The sequence below is a fragment of the Maylandia zebra genome, linkage group LG16 (assembly GCF_041146795.1).
Source record: "Maylandia zebra isolate NMK-2024a linkage group LG16, Mzebra_GT3a, whole genome shotgun sequence".
Classification (NCBI taxonomy): Eukaryota; Metazoa; Chordata; class Actinopteri; order Cichliformes; family Cichlidae; genus Maylandia; species Maylandia zebra.
In genome coordinates, this window is record NC_135182.1 from 31,962,929 (window position 1) to 31,978,253 (window position 15,325).

At 39.5% G+C, this 15,325-nt stretch overlaps 1 protein-coding gene across 2 annotated transcripts in view; it reads left to right on the plus strand.

Moving 5' to 3' along the window:
• The first annotated feature begins 1,265 nt into the window (after positions 1-1,265).
• Positions 1,266-15,325, plus strand: part of tfpia (tissue factor pathway inhibitor a) — a 49,065-nt gene continuing 35,005 nt past the window's right edge. For both annotated transcript variants that reach the window (XM_004559168.3, XM_076875289.1), the window contains exon 1: positions 1,266-1,428. In XM_004559168.3, coding sequence (XP_004559225.1) covers positions 1,350-1,428 — 79 coding nt within the window. In that variant the 5' untranslated portion in view covers positions 1,266-1,349. The remainder of the gene's footprint in view (positions 1,429-15,325) is intronic.

Genomic DNA, 15,325 nt, shown 5'->3' on the forward strand with positions numbered 1-15,325 from the left:
AACAAAAGACATTAAACAAACTAATGTCTGCAGAAAAAATATTTTTAAACCTGAAAAGAATATTCCATAGCTTAAAAGAAATGTTTCCAGTTTACAGCAGATGAGATGTGGTGTGCAGCAGAGTTCGACTCTCCTTTTGGCCCGAGCCTTTCTGTGTGGGGTTTGTGTGTTCTCCCTGTGTTTGTGTGGGTTCTCTCTGAGGACTCCGGCTTCCTCCCACAGTCCAAAGACATGCTAGACACATGTCAACGTGTTAACTGGTGATTTTAAATTGGGCATAAGTGTGAATGGTTGCCTGTCTCTCTGCGTTAGTTGTACAGTACAGTGCTGTACTGTCTCCCTATAGTAGCTGGGATACGCTCCAGCCCCCCTGCAACCCTGATAAGGATAAGCTGAAGAGAATGGATGGATCCTAAAACAACATAGCATCTTAAGTGTTCACAGCACGGGGCAAACACCTTTAATCTCTGACAGATAAAGAACATCTCCACCAAAGTGTTCTATGTGACAGTCAAAGCACTGATTTTTTATTGTTGTTGACCCCCCAACTGTGACTCAAATCCTCAGCCTTGGCAGCAGTGCAGCCACCTGCATTTAACAAAGTGTGCTTTGTACATAAATCCACTGGGGTATTTAATGCAGTGTAATGAATCCATCCAAGTTATGAACATTTGTGGGGAAAAGAGGCTTGCAGACTGTAATTTCAGGCTATATGATCCAACTCAAAGCTCAATTACAGCTTGTGTCACCAGAAGAGGCCTGGAGGCGCTGGAAAAAGAAGTGTTTCAGAATCTTTCCAAAGGCTCAGGTACACATTTTCTGCATGAAGCAGACAGCTGAGGCTCTGTAATGCACTTCAGATGAAAATTTCTCATCACAGGGAGATGAATATGTGTCGCATCTTTGCAGCCCTTGAGGAGCTGCAAAGATGCAACCGGCTTGATGCAAGTTCATGATTCCCGAGCGTGTGTGTGAGAGATGGATTTTCTCCCGCTGTAAAGTTTCTGGCCAACCCTCTTATTACTCTTGTTATGATTACATTTATGTAACATTATTTACTTGAAAAACATGATAAGAGACATAATCAAATATTCCCATCTTCATACAATCCATTTCAATTCTTTGTAAGTGTTATGAGTCAGAGTTTATTCCCTTCTATCGCTATATCCCAGGAAATTATTGGGAGTTTCAGTGACGTAGGCAGTGTCTACGGTCTCAGTGTTATCAAACGGAAGTACTCACCCTCCCATACACGTGCACAATCGTGAGCGCGCGCTACAGCACTTCAACTTGTTGAAGTTTCCCCCTGAACTTTACATTCCGCGCGGACCTGCCCCCCGTTCAGCAGCATGCCTCTCTCCAACAAGTGGTGGATTTTGTGCGCAGTTTTGCTCTCCTGCCTGGTCCGTTTTGGGTCTTGCAGAAAAGGTAAGACGAATAAGACAAAGTTTGTATGTGTATATGCATGCGGGTTCTTTTTTAAACTGGCTTTAGTTAGTTCGCAACTTGTTTTTGTTGCTATACGACCGTGCTTTAGGAGAAAGTTCTCCTCGCGAACCTCGTGCGTAAAATACGACTACGCTCAGGGTTTATACATATTCACTTTCTTATATTTATCACTTAAGTTTTATTCCTGTTGAAATACTGCATGGATGTGTTAGGCATTAATGCGTGTTATTGTGTACAGCAGTACAGTCCTGTCCTATATTCATATATTCGTAAAGATTGCAACAAAAAACATTTTAGAAATTACGCGTAAATGTTCAAATGTACTCAATAGAAACTATTGTCATTTTTTATTTATTTACTTTTTTGCTTAAGAAGTATTACGTGTAAAAATCCAGAAAATGTTGAGACGTGACCCCATACTTTAATCAATGTCTTTACTGAGGTCCTGGCAACAACGTTTGTTTTGCTGTGTGTGACCTTTTAAAGTCGAGATGTGGCGTCTGGAGAGGCCAAAGTCCAGAACAAATGCAGTTCTCATACTGGCCACGACCCACACCTGAACCGCTTGGCACCTCCTCTCGTTCTGTCACGTCGCAACAACAGCCTTGCGAGCTGTAATGAGACCGATGGGATTGGATGTCAGATACCCAACAAGCTGTGAAAGGTCTGAGTTGTGGCAGGTCTGGTCCAAAGTGGTGAAGAAAATGTAGCCTAATATTCTGCTTTCACTTCTCCTTTCCTGAAAGCAAATACCGGTTTGGGTGAACTGTAACATTCACTGTATATCTTTAATGTCAGTGTCTGCTTTCTTCCTATCTCTCAAAGACACACAGCTCCTTTTTGCATCATTTCCAAGCATGGAAGGGACATTTTAAAGCTACAGTTAGAATTTGTAAGCCAGACACTTTGTTATGTTGACAAACTTGATATTTCCCCTGATAAATACACGTGTACATTTAATATCCAAGCATTTTCCTGGCTTCTTGTAAGATTTACATTTTAGTGAAACCCATGGAACAGTTTGAAGATGAGGGACTGCCAGCAAAGTTGATAGACCTTAATTGCAAATAGACTACGATAAAATTTTTCTTTGTAAAGATTGAATAACAACAAACTTAAAAACTGCTCTTAATGGGTGGCAACTTTCTAGTCCTTTGTCCAGAGGTGATTCAAAGGACTAGAAAGTTGCCACTTAAAATGCACATACATGGAAGAATGCATTGTTCTATTCCGTAACCAGAAACTAAGTCCTATTCCTGCAATATAGTTTATTAACTTACACTCAATGTTGGTATTATAAAAAGCCCTGTACACTCTCAAGACTGTATTCATGAGATGTGCTGTAATCTGTGAAAAATACTTTGTTATTGAGGCTGATGAATATGTAGTGGGTCTGTAGCTCGACTACAAATAATTACAAAACAAACTGAGGAAGGAGAAAATTTGGACTGACTGGACTTTATTTAGTTGGAAATGTGTTAAAGCCCAGTAATTTATTTTGTCAGCCTTCAATTTTTTAGGTCTGTGGGATATAGAGTGGAACTCGGTTGCCACTCCCTGTGGGTTTGAATGAGAAATACAGTCATGTATCATCTGCATATAAATGGAAAACAACTTTAAATTACATTGCAGAGGGGCAGATTTAGACACGTTTTAAAACTCCAGAGTTGACAAAACACCAGAATCATAACCTCTGTAATGATATAATCAGAGCAAAACACCACTGATATGTTCCCGAGTGACCCAAAACATAATCTTTGCAATATAAGCTGCGAGAGAATACATTTCCCTCCAATGGTAATTGAGAAACTAATTTCACTTGTACAGAAGAATATTGTGGAAGCAAGACTTCTTATTTTTCAGATATACTTTTGACATTTTAGCGTTTACTGGACTGGATAGTAAAGAAAGTTTTCAGAAAAACGGGGAGAGAGTGTTTGGCATTGCCACAAAGGAAATGGTCTTGGGTTGGCTCAAACCAGTCACTCCAGTAGCTTTCAGCATATAGGTCACCTGCTTATCCAAGCGTCCTATATCAGTACCCATGACTTTTTTTTTTTAAGCATCTAAGAGACATTATTTTCCCTAAACCATCATTTTCTATTTATTGATGATTAACATTGTAAACATACAGGTCTTTTTAACCTTAAGGCAAAAACTTTAAAAATACTAAATGTTTTCTTAAAGCCATACAGATATTGTTATAGCAAACACGACCAGGGGCATTTTTATTTTTTAGCCACCCAGTAGTATGAGAAAGAAAATCTTCAGTAAATACAGAGAGACAATTTGTGTCTATTGCCCTATAGTGGCCTTCAATGTTTTGCTCACAGAAGAACGTTAGCTTTTACTATTTGCATATCATTTAGGTGCTCTTGAGAGGTAATGCAATAAGGGATTCACTGAGCCAGTTTGGGACTAAACATCGGTATCATTGGAGCACAGTTCTGGTCGTATCACTAATCGTCTCATGAAGGCGTAAACACTGTCTCATTAATTTGTGGAGGAATTTAATTAGAAGCTCGCTAGCTGTTTGAAGTGGCCCTTTTATTAGAGAGCCTCAGGCCATAGAAAGAAAACACTGTAGCATGTGCCATCTTAATTAGCGTCTGCAGTAAGGAGCAGACTTGAGAAAACTACGAGCCTTAGAATGTCACTAAAAACATTTTACCACAAGATCATTTCACCTATAACTGGAAAGTCTTCTCTGCACTGACTATTATTAGCTACAGACTAATGTTTCATGCTGGCAGTTTCTTTAATAAGGAATGTTAGTTTTGTCTCGACATGAAGCTCACCAAAAAGTGGCTCCACTGCAACATAACCAGCAGCCTTTCCTCAGGGTCATATAAGCATTAAAATGCAAGAGGCACGAAATCTCTCTCAGTGACGTAATTCATTGTTCTGCCTCTGTTCTCCATTTGTGGATGTACCAACTCCTAGTTTTTCAAACTTTATACTTTCGAGAGAGAATTTTTTGTTCTGTTTTTTTATGCCTAACTTTTATGTAATTTCACTTTGCCATGCAGACTTCGTTATTTCTTCTTCATAACTGACCCTTGTGGTCTTCAATGTCCCCACATACCAAATGCGTAATGGAAAAAGTAAACAAACTTACAAATTTTCTGCATCTGAACTTGCCGTGTACTGTATGTGCACACTGTATGTGTTGTATTTTTGCAGGAAATTTGGCCTCAAAAAACACACTGTGAAAAGAAAAAAGTGAAGTTGGCATCAAGACATGATTAGCTGGTCCTGTAAGAACGTGAGATTCTGGGTACATTCAGTTCTCATGAGAAAGCAGCAGCAGGAAGAATTTCATGGTTTGATCCATGTTGAAGCTGTATCACGACCACTTTTATACGTTTTCAGAATGTCAGTCAAGCAATTTGAGGTCTTGTTGGCAGATTTGGGAGCAGATCTTAGGAGGTAGAAAAATGATTTCAGAGAGCCAGTTGACCCGGAGCATGGTCTAGCTTTGTGTTTGAGGTAAAACATTATTGTTTTACTATTTCCAAATCACTGTATATTTAGTACTGGTGTGCGATTTGAGTTACGAATGTGCTTGATGCCAAATGTAGTGGTCTGATTGGTTAGATCTTTTTGTGCAGATCCAAAAAAATCAACCGTGTTTCTAAAAATTCTAAAATGCCGCAAATTCGTCCAGTGAAATTATGTGGTTGGTATGTGTGGCTGCATTAAGAAAGGTGAGTCTGAAAAATGTTTTTAATGCACAAATTATTCACACAGGTTTTAGATGTTTTTACAGATGTAACTGAAGCCAAAAAGTGAAAATCCTAAAGGGAACATTTCTTGTAGACCTGCAGGTAGTGAAGAAAGGCATTGCAAACTTTTGTTAACTTGGAAATTGCTGCAAGGCATGAATATTTAATAACATAAATGGGACTTTAAGAACATCTAAATTGCCTCCTAAAAACATGGAACTGCATCACCAACAGAAAAAAAAAAAGATAGAGCTTAAAAGTTCAGATTTGGAAAGCTTAGCACTCTGAGGATGCACTGTAAAAACTTTATGGAAGGACATTTATATAGCACTTTTCCAGGCTTACTGATAACCTAAAGGCACATTCTATAATAGAGCCAAGTCTCCGTAAAGATGTGGGCACAACAGACTCTGATTTCCTGTGTCTGGGTCTTATTTCATCCATTTTATTTTCCTGTGATGTTTCCTGTAGGCTGGGCAGAGGAACAGCTTTAGGTCCAAGCTGACTTAGCTTAATTCTTATCCCTTTCTTTCTGGGTTGATCACACTGCCTGCAGGGATTTTTGGACTGCATCCTCTGCCTGGCTGGTCAGATGATAAAGAGGTCAGCGATGGGCTCAAAGTCTCTTAATCCAGTCTCTGAGGAAAATTTTCAGGTATCTAGTGCATTGACTGTATCTACGTTTTGTTGAGTTCGTAACTTTAGTGATACCTACACAACACTACAAAAGACACCCAGTACTGCTGTTTTAAAGCCTTTTCATCATTGAGAGGGAGTATTAGGCTCTTAAACTGAAAAACATTCACGATTGTACTCTGTCCTGACCTGACATGGATTTACTTTCTATAACACAATTTGAACGTCATGTAAAAGACCTTTGGATGGAGTTGAACTAGTCTAAAGACCTGAAACTTTCTCTTGAACATGCTTTGAGATATGACTGCAGCCTGAGACTTCTTTCAGTTGCTCCTGTTAGGCATCACGGCGGCGGGTCATTTGCCTCCATCTCAGCTTATCCCGAGCATCCTCCTCTGTCACACCAACCCGTTACATGTCCTCCTTCACTACATCTGTTCAGTTCAAGTCAGTTTGATTGATATAGCGTCAAATACAAACAACAATCGCCTCAAGGTGGTTTTTACTATAAGGTAATAGTAGCCCTACAATACACAGAGTAACAATCATACAATCAGACAGCCCCCTATGAGCAAGAAGAGTTGGGAAGAGTTAATCTCTCCTTTAGTATTCTTAGCCCCTAGATTTAAAGTCCCCGCTCTCACTTCCATTGTCTTACTTTTCCCTCATTCTTGCTGCCTCTAAACATGCCTTCCTCTTTCTACTTCCTCTGGCTTTGCCCAACAACTTTAACCATCAAACTGATGGTCAACATCAGGAGGATGCATTCATCCAGATCATCAATTTTATGCAAAAGTTATGCACAACAATTTTACACCAAATGTCCTTTCTGATGGGAGCCTCTCCATTTATCCCATCTTGAGACCAGCAGTAGTGCATTGGTGTGTGACCCCCTGTGGCTGGGTTCTAAAAGACCTGCTACAAGGCTTGAAAATGAGCCAAAAGATTTAAATCAGCTACAACTTGAATTTCTTGAAGACAGGGTTGAGGCATGTTGTCTGCCATATTTCCATAACACATTAAATTGTTCCAGCACATCTGTTATTGTGGTAAAATATTTAAATAAATTTGCTTTTGTGGTGCTTTCTGTAGGGCGTGTGGTTTAAATAATAATGGTCATTAGTGGAATAAGCTGTGTGAGTCATAATAACTGGAAGTTGTGCTGTAACAAGATAATTTCGAGCCCATTATTCGCAGCCCTTGAGTGTCTTTCCGGTTTTGTTACTTCAGCTTTCTGAGCGTTGCTGCCCTGTGCGACACCAAAAACATAAATATGTGACAATGTTCTGAAGTGGAAGCATATTTAATTAAATACGATTGTTTTATGTGGCCTACATTTTCAGCTTTCGCCCACCACAGTATCACTTTAAGTTAGAGTGTTAAAATTCTGTTTGAGGTAATGCCTCTAGCTTTGCTGGTTGACTAATTAAAATGTGTGCCTCATCTTTTTCTGTGAATATACAGTGCATATCGCTAAGAAATATAGCATGTGTAATTGTAGCCTACACACCTGCTTGAGCGGGAACCATAAACTCATTGTGATACACAGTTACATAATTTAATTGGCTGGGAACAGCTTCTTATTTTATTTGACCTCATGAACTTTAGAAAGTCAGAAATTTCAGAGTTCAAAGGTCCTTGCTGATTCATCTGCTGCAGAATATAAAACACCTCAGCCTACATCAGAGCAGCAGGAACGCTAGTCGAGAGCCTATATAACACCCGCTTAATCTCTGAGCTTATTTTATATCTATGTGACAAACACCTTAATGAACACTTAAGGTTGGGTTACTTAGGCCTTGATCTATAAAAAATGAGGACACAATGAGACAACTCAGTCACTGAGGAAGATTTCATATATCCATGCAATTTATTATTTTTGAACAATCGTTTGAATTTTTGTATTGATGTACTTGTCTTGATTTCATCTGTGCAGGTGTTCCACACACTAACTCCTCTGACTGTAATGCTATGATATTTTACATTTGTACTTACTACTGGCTTGCTGAACATAAGGATTCCTCTCAGGTCATGAGTATTTGGTCTTATTTGGAACAAGTTCTGGATGTTGTGGGGCAAAGATTTATTCGCAGCCTTGTACATTGTTCGCGCAGTTCTGAGGTCAACCAAATCTTTAAATTTGAGAATATTTAATTTGATAAAAAGTGGTTTTGATGGTTCTCTTGAAGTAGCTTTATTTAAACACCGAACTCCAATAAATTTTCCGTACACTAAGAGTAAGTAACAGTAACACAACATTTCCACTTTTGATTTATGATGTGCAAAATACAGATACTTGGAAACCCAGAAACATTCCAGTGCAAAGTTGTTCTGGGCATCAGATCTTTGTGCCGCTATTACCCTATTTTCAGATAAAAAGCTGACTGCAGTGCGTTTGGTGAATATACGTGTCCTTTGAGAGAAAATACCTGTCCACTCCAGTTTGACAGAGCTGGGGGGAGATGATAAATGTACTCTAAGGAGCATCCAGCGCAGGTTAATCGGTGAGTCCTGTGCACTGTCACCTGTAGAAGCTGGCAAACTACACTACCTTGGCTCTGTATTTAGAGGGAAGATGCTGTCTCTATAATCATTTCTCAACTCACCTGACAATATTTTGCTAGTGTGTTCTTTCACAGCTACAGAGGCATAGCCAGAACATTTGGAAATGCATGTACCAATTGCTCAATAGGAGGAAAAAGTGGCTCACCAAGGGATAGAAACATTACTTTCAGTGTACTAGCTTCCCATTATAGGCGTCAGTGAACACATGGATGTACTTTTTATTTAAAACTGTGTTGTTAAGTAATTTTAGGGCCACCCAGAAAAGGTTTGTAAAGAGACTCAAAGTCAGAAGGTCTTTTTTCCATTACTGAATATTCACTACCTGAAAAAAGGAATTCGTAATGTCTTTATGGTAAACAACAAGCAAAAATTTAGGTCTTAAATTGACTCTGAAGACTGGGATAATATTCTCAACCTGGGTCAGATTCCTTAAAAAAAGACCTGTTGCTATTCATAATTTTCAGTGACTGGCACAGAGACATGAAGGGAAAAATGTGTGCAAAAGTACAGATATTTATCTGGAACATGGACTTGGTTATACTAATAATTTTGTAGTTTTGGGATGTGAAAGACAAAAAAAGGATATTAATATTTTAATAATATATTAATAATAATTTTAAAAAAAGAGCGTCCTAATTAGCTAACCTTACTTAGGGTCGCTGTACTCAGTAGGTTGATGACGTGAATTTGAATCAAAACAAATAATTTCAGTCGAAATGATCAAAACTGACTGTCTGCTATTATTTGTGAACAGACAGAGTAGCAAGTTGTTACTGGCCTGGATTTAACAACCATCTGGCAAACCTGATAAAAATAACTGGAACACGTTGGAGAAAAAGCTTTGTTTTGTCCTCCTGGCTGACGCTCCTATAATGACGTGACGTAACATCACAGCTCCGAATTCCACTGGTGTCACTCTGATGAATAAAGACCATCTGTAGTTACGTAGGTTGTTAAAAGAGGCCCATTTGTGCCTTTTTTTTTTTTTTTTAACAAGACATGTTTAATTTCTGCCTTTTGTGTTGTTGATGGTGTTGTGTCATTCCAGGTACAAAACCAAACAAAGCTGGCCTTTTGTTCAAAGCTTTTCGTCCCTTTATCTGTCCCTCTATCTTGAAGGAGTCTGCGGCTGATGGAGCTTCCTGCAAGCAGTAGCAACATTATTAACGTTGCTGTAGCTTGCAGGAAGCTTTAATCTCGCAAATGTTGAGTCATAATTGCCATTTTGCACAGGGGGTGAATGACACCGACATGGGAACTAATTAGGTCTGTAGCCTTATGCCTTCGTGAATGACTCACATTTGTTTGCTGAAAAAGATAGTGCTATCCTTTTTCCTTGACTCTGGAAAGTTTTTGTAGCCGAGCTCAACTGGCTGTCTGCAAGTGGATAAGGCTATGGTAGCATTTCCTGTTGGTGGAACTGACAATAAATGTAAGGTTTGTTTAAGGGGGAGTGTTTCAGGAAGTTATGCATCTCACAGGATGCTGAACTTGTGGGAGATAATGGAAGTGGAAATATGGCTTGAGATATGGGAATGGTGGTAAATAACTTGTGCTATTGCATTATGGTAAATGGCCTGTATTTATATAGCGCTTTACTAGTCCCTAAGGACCCCAAAGCGCTTTACATATCCAGTCATCCACCCATTCACACACAGGTGAGGGCAAGCTACATTGTAGCCACAGCCACCCTGGGGCGCACTGACAGAGGCAAGGCTGCCGGACACTGGCGCCACCGGGCCCTCTGACCACCATCAGTAGGCAATGGGTGAAGTGTCTTGCCCAAGGACACAACGACTGAGACTGTCCAAGCCGGGGCTCGAACCGGCAACCTTCCGATTACAAGGCGAACTCTTAACTCTTGAGCCATGATCGCTTGCATTATTTCGTTTTATATATAAATGCTGTATTTGTGTATGTTGGATTTATGTTGCTGGGGGAAAAAAGAAAAAAGAAGAAGAATCTCTTTTCTTAAGAAGGTGTGCTGACTTAACTGTGCTCTAGCATAGCAGCAAATATCAGCAGAGTGGACAAAAGGTTTGGGGAATAAAAGACAGAGGTGAACCAAGTCTGAACCTGTTGGAGGAGCAGTCAAGCAGAATGTCTGATGAAAGGCCAATCACTTCTTCTGGTTTGTACCAGTTCAGACAAGGCACATGTGGATGATGGGTTTCTTGTTTTTGACTGCTTGAGGTTGATAGTCACTGAAATTGAGCTTACGCCTCTTTCGCAGTCCCATGCTGCTCAGACTGATCTGATCTACTGAAACAACTCAAATGAAAGACCCGAATGAAATGTGAAAAACAACAGAGTGAGGTTGAGCTTATACCAACGTTTAAGGCAAACGAAGGCGTCAGCTGTCCGGGCTCCGGGCTGCAGTTGGGTCTGTTTTTGTTTACCTTCAGCCGTGCAACCTTTAACTTAAATATTGCACACATATCAACACGCAGAGCAGTGTCAGGTTCAGAGCAAGTCCGTCAAATGCAAGTCCATCACAAAAATGAAAACACAGCACACTCTGCACGAGTACACCGTCTTTAAATGCCACCTGCGATCTTGGCTTTGCCCCAGTGGTACTTTCAAATCAAGTGCAAAATCTTTACACAAAAACACAAGCAAACTGTAACAAATCTCGATACTGCTACTCGTTGATATTTCAAACATTGTTGAATGTATGAACTGGGAGAGTTAAAAACATGCAATAAAAGGCAATGTTTTATTATGAGAAATGTGGTATTTATAACTCCACACTGAGATTTGTGAATATGTGCTCAGATGAACAGCAGGATATTGGTATTTCTGGGCTTCTGAGCATATTGAAATATAACAAATAATAAATTATCAAGTTGTATCTGAACACACTGTTTCTTAAGCCTCCCACTGTGTCTTTCTGTCTGCCATTTCTCTAAAAAATGAGTTTTCCATTTTACGCATAGTGCAAAGTCAGACACAATCAGTTTTTCCTTTGTATTTGTAACACCTCTGACTTATTCCCTACAGCTTCTTTCTTTTCCATGCACTGTAATGTGAACAGATTGGTACTGCTCAATTTTGAGGAACAAAACATTGTTTATTTCTCTTGTTTGTGGTTTTGTTATCCGGTTTTAGTCATGGCAAAGCCATGACCGGGTCAGCCTGCTGGGCGCTCCGGACTGAAACATTTCATTGTCGTCTTGGTTGTTCCCACGATTGCATTATTTATTTATTTTTCCACCCGCAGTCTCACCATTGTTTTGAGTTTTGATTTTCTAGTTGATTTTGTGAGTAAATTATTTGCAAACAAAACTGAATTATTGTGGTTTAACAATGATGCAAATACATAAATAGTCATTTCAACTGATGAAAACTCCACTAGGTTTAGAAATCATTGAACAGTCACAGCTGACAAAGCATCATAGCCACAGATTAAACATGTAAAAGTGACTAGCATCACTGGCACTGCGCAGGGGTTCGAGGCAAAACAGCACCAGAAAATGTTCAGTGAGCTACATTTTCATTCAATTTGTGTCTTTGGTGGACTTTTTCATGTCTTGCATCATATTTATGGCGAATTCTTGCAGCTGTAATGATGTTTAGAGATAATAATACTTGAATAGGAAAAAAAATACTTTATACGTTAACTATGGTGACAACTATGAAAGTCCATTTCCACCACCAAAAGAAAAAAAAACAATTATCCATAACTCGAAATTTCGAGTTAGTGCTGCCAATCAGTTATCTATGTGAATGACATCATTTCCTTGTTACCCAGAAGTAGAAGTTACCCTCCGCTACAATTGCTACAGCTAACCAGTATTACAGCCAGTCATGAATGCACAAATTGCTGAGTATTTTCAGCATGGCTTCACAAATGACGAAATCCTTGTGTTATTAGCTGAATCGTTACTATCGTGGCGTTACTATCAGCAAATGTACTTTCAAAAGCGCCAAATTGTTGCCAACCCGGTTTTGAGTGCGCATTCCTCTGCGCCATATCCTTCCGGGTAACAAGAAAATGACGTCATTATCGTAGATTACTGATTAGCAGAGCTAACTTGAAATTTCGAGTTACTTTTCTCAAAATTTTGAGTTAATAGGTCGAAATTTCGAGAAAGATAATGAGTTATGGATTGTGGTGGTTTTTTTTTGTTTGTTTTTTTGTTTTTTTCCTTAGTGGCGTAAACAGACTTCCATGCAAAACAGTACCGTGCTAAGTAGCTTGCAATGCTGTATAATCTCAAGGTGTGTTCACATAGAAACTGAAGTTAAATTGAATTCGCTGTAATGTTTGTATTGTGTTGCCCTTGAAAGTCATAAAGCTGATTCATTGGAGCCTAACTGTCACAGGGTGAGAGGCTAGTTACACCCTGGACAGGTCATCAGCCTGTCACAGGGCGAACACGGAGACATGCAACCATTGCTCACATTCACACTCATTGTAATTATAGAATAACCAGTTATCCTAACCTTATGCACTCAGTTCGCTGTATTCAACATATTTGAATAAAAAAAGAAATTCTGTCACAGTTTTTTCTGTGGAGCTTTAAAAAGACATCATGTCATTTGTTAACCTCCAGGTCATTTCAGCCACCTGCTAACCAAGCATGTGTTAATTTTGATTACTGTTAGAGAGACTTAACCAAACCCAAATCATGTAATGCAGCAGTCCCCAACCCCCGGGCCTCGGACCGGTACCGGTCAATGAGTCGTTTGGTACCGGGCCGCGAGAGTTGAGGCTCAGGTGTGAAATGTGTGGTTTTCAGGGTTTTTATTGGTTTTCAGCGTTATTTTGTTATCGTTTTTATCGTTAACTCTGTTTTCCTGGGTCTTTTCCCGTGTGTTATGAATAAATCTTCTTTTTTTTCAGTACCGGTACTAGTTTTATTTTGTCCGCAACACCTTAAAGGCCGGTCCGTGAAAATCTTGTCGGGCATAAACCGGTCCGTGGCGCAAAAAAGGTTGGGGACCGCTGATGTAATGGAATAATAGTGTTTCACAAAGGGGACAGTTTGGATAGATGTGAACCTAAACATACAGGTCAATGGAGACCAGCTGGCTGTGAAGAGATTAAAAAATAAATTAGTAAATGATCTCATTTTTCAAGCTTAAAATGTCTCTTTGTACTGGTTATATTTTATTTTCTATAAAACTGGTCTGCCCATGCTGCCATCCATCTTGCTAATCTTTTCAGTTGATAACATAATGGCGGTGACCATGAAACCGTGGATTGAAATGGTTGCTGCTGATGTGAACAAAGTGGAAATAAAACAAAAGTGAACTTTCAGTGCCATTCGGCTGCGTTATCCTCAGGTGTCAGTGCAGGAGCAGCAGGCATAATCCTTCATATGAGAGCATGCTTTCAAACTTAACTTTTAGTCTCACTTTGGCTCTCCAATCAGCAATAGAAGAAGGACTTCCTTTTCTCTCATCTGTTTGTCTGAATTATAACCTGCACTGTAGAAAAAGGCTGCTGTATTGATCTCCTAATCTAATGAGTGTATCTACTGTACAATCGGTTGAGGATGGCATTTGCACAGATGGGGAATGAGCCACTTTCTCTCTGACCCATTGATTCAGCTGCACCATCACAACCACATCAAAGCCAAAAACATTAATGACCGTAGTCCTTAGAATCCTTCAGGTTCTTTTCAGTGCTTCATTGTACCTGGAATATTGATGCATCTGGAAAAAAACAAAACAAAAACTTTTAGCTAAGTTACTTAAAACAGCCAGTATAGCAAACTGTGAACCTGTGTCATGATTGTGATGTGCAGGCCAGCATTGTTTTTCTTCAGTCATTTACACCTTCAGCAGCTATGGGTTGTCCTTTCTAAATTATGAGCTGTTTTTATCTTTCTTTAGAACAATAAATCCTCATATTAAAAAATGTAAATATTTCACTTGTACCAAATATGACATTTATGAAATTTTACCTTCTTGAATGATGGATGTGAGCGTGATCAGGGCTTATAGCTATGAACCAACAAATCCTGTAGCGAAGCCTCTGTACCTCTTTTTCTCTTTAACCTATGTTAGAGTCATCTGATGTTGCCTCTGGTTCAGCTTTGATATTAGCAAAGACATCTGCATTTGGGGGCTCTTGATGCACTGACACTACCCTGTAAAATATGCCTGGCTTTCATTGTACGCACTCTGAGATAATCAGGTGTGTTTTTTTTTTTTTTTTTTTTTTTTTTTTTTTTTGTGTTACCCTGAAATAAATAAATGAACTGATTTATTCAGATATATAGTTCTAATTGGTTAAAGACAGCAGTTACAAGTTTTAATCCAATCCGAATGTGTTATATCAGCGTGCCTTGTAATGAAAGTTTTCCATTACTGGTCTCAACGCTGCCATTTCTGAGAATGATTTGGTTGTCATTGCCAGTGATGTGATGAATAATTGTGAGTCTTTTTGTAGCTGGGACTTCCTCACTATGGCAGATGGTGCTGTTGTATTTTCTCCCCCAGCGGCTTTTGCAACTTATGTCGAACTTATGCCTGCATCGTCTGCCATATGCTCCTTCTGGACTGAGAAGTCACAGTCTTCTCTCGAATTAAAGGGACCAGACTATAATTTTGCTCGTACCGATGTAAACTTAATTTCTTGCAGTGGCACACACAGGTGTGCAGATAACTGTCACTAACCTGCGGTTCAGCTAATCACACACATCCTATTAAAGTGGCATCCAGGAAACCTGGTTTGTCCGGTTGATTGGCTGAGGACCGGCTGAACCAGACTCTAATTGGCACTGAGTGGGATTTTTTTGGGGTCGGCAGTGTTTTGGCTTTGCAAATGTCACAGCACGGAATTGGAAGAATCACTGAAGCGAGAGGGATTTGTGGTTCCCACTATTGTTTTATTATCAAGACCAAGTGGGAAACAGGTAGAGGCTCAACTTAGATATTGCCAGGAATAGATAATGCCTTTGCAACGTGGAGTGATTTCCACCACTGAACTGAAATAGGAG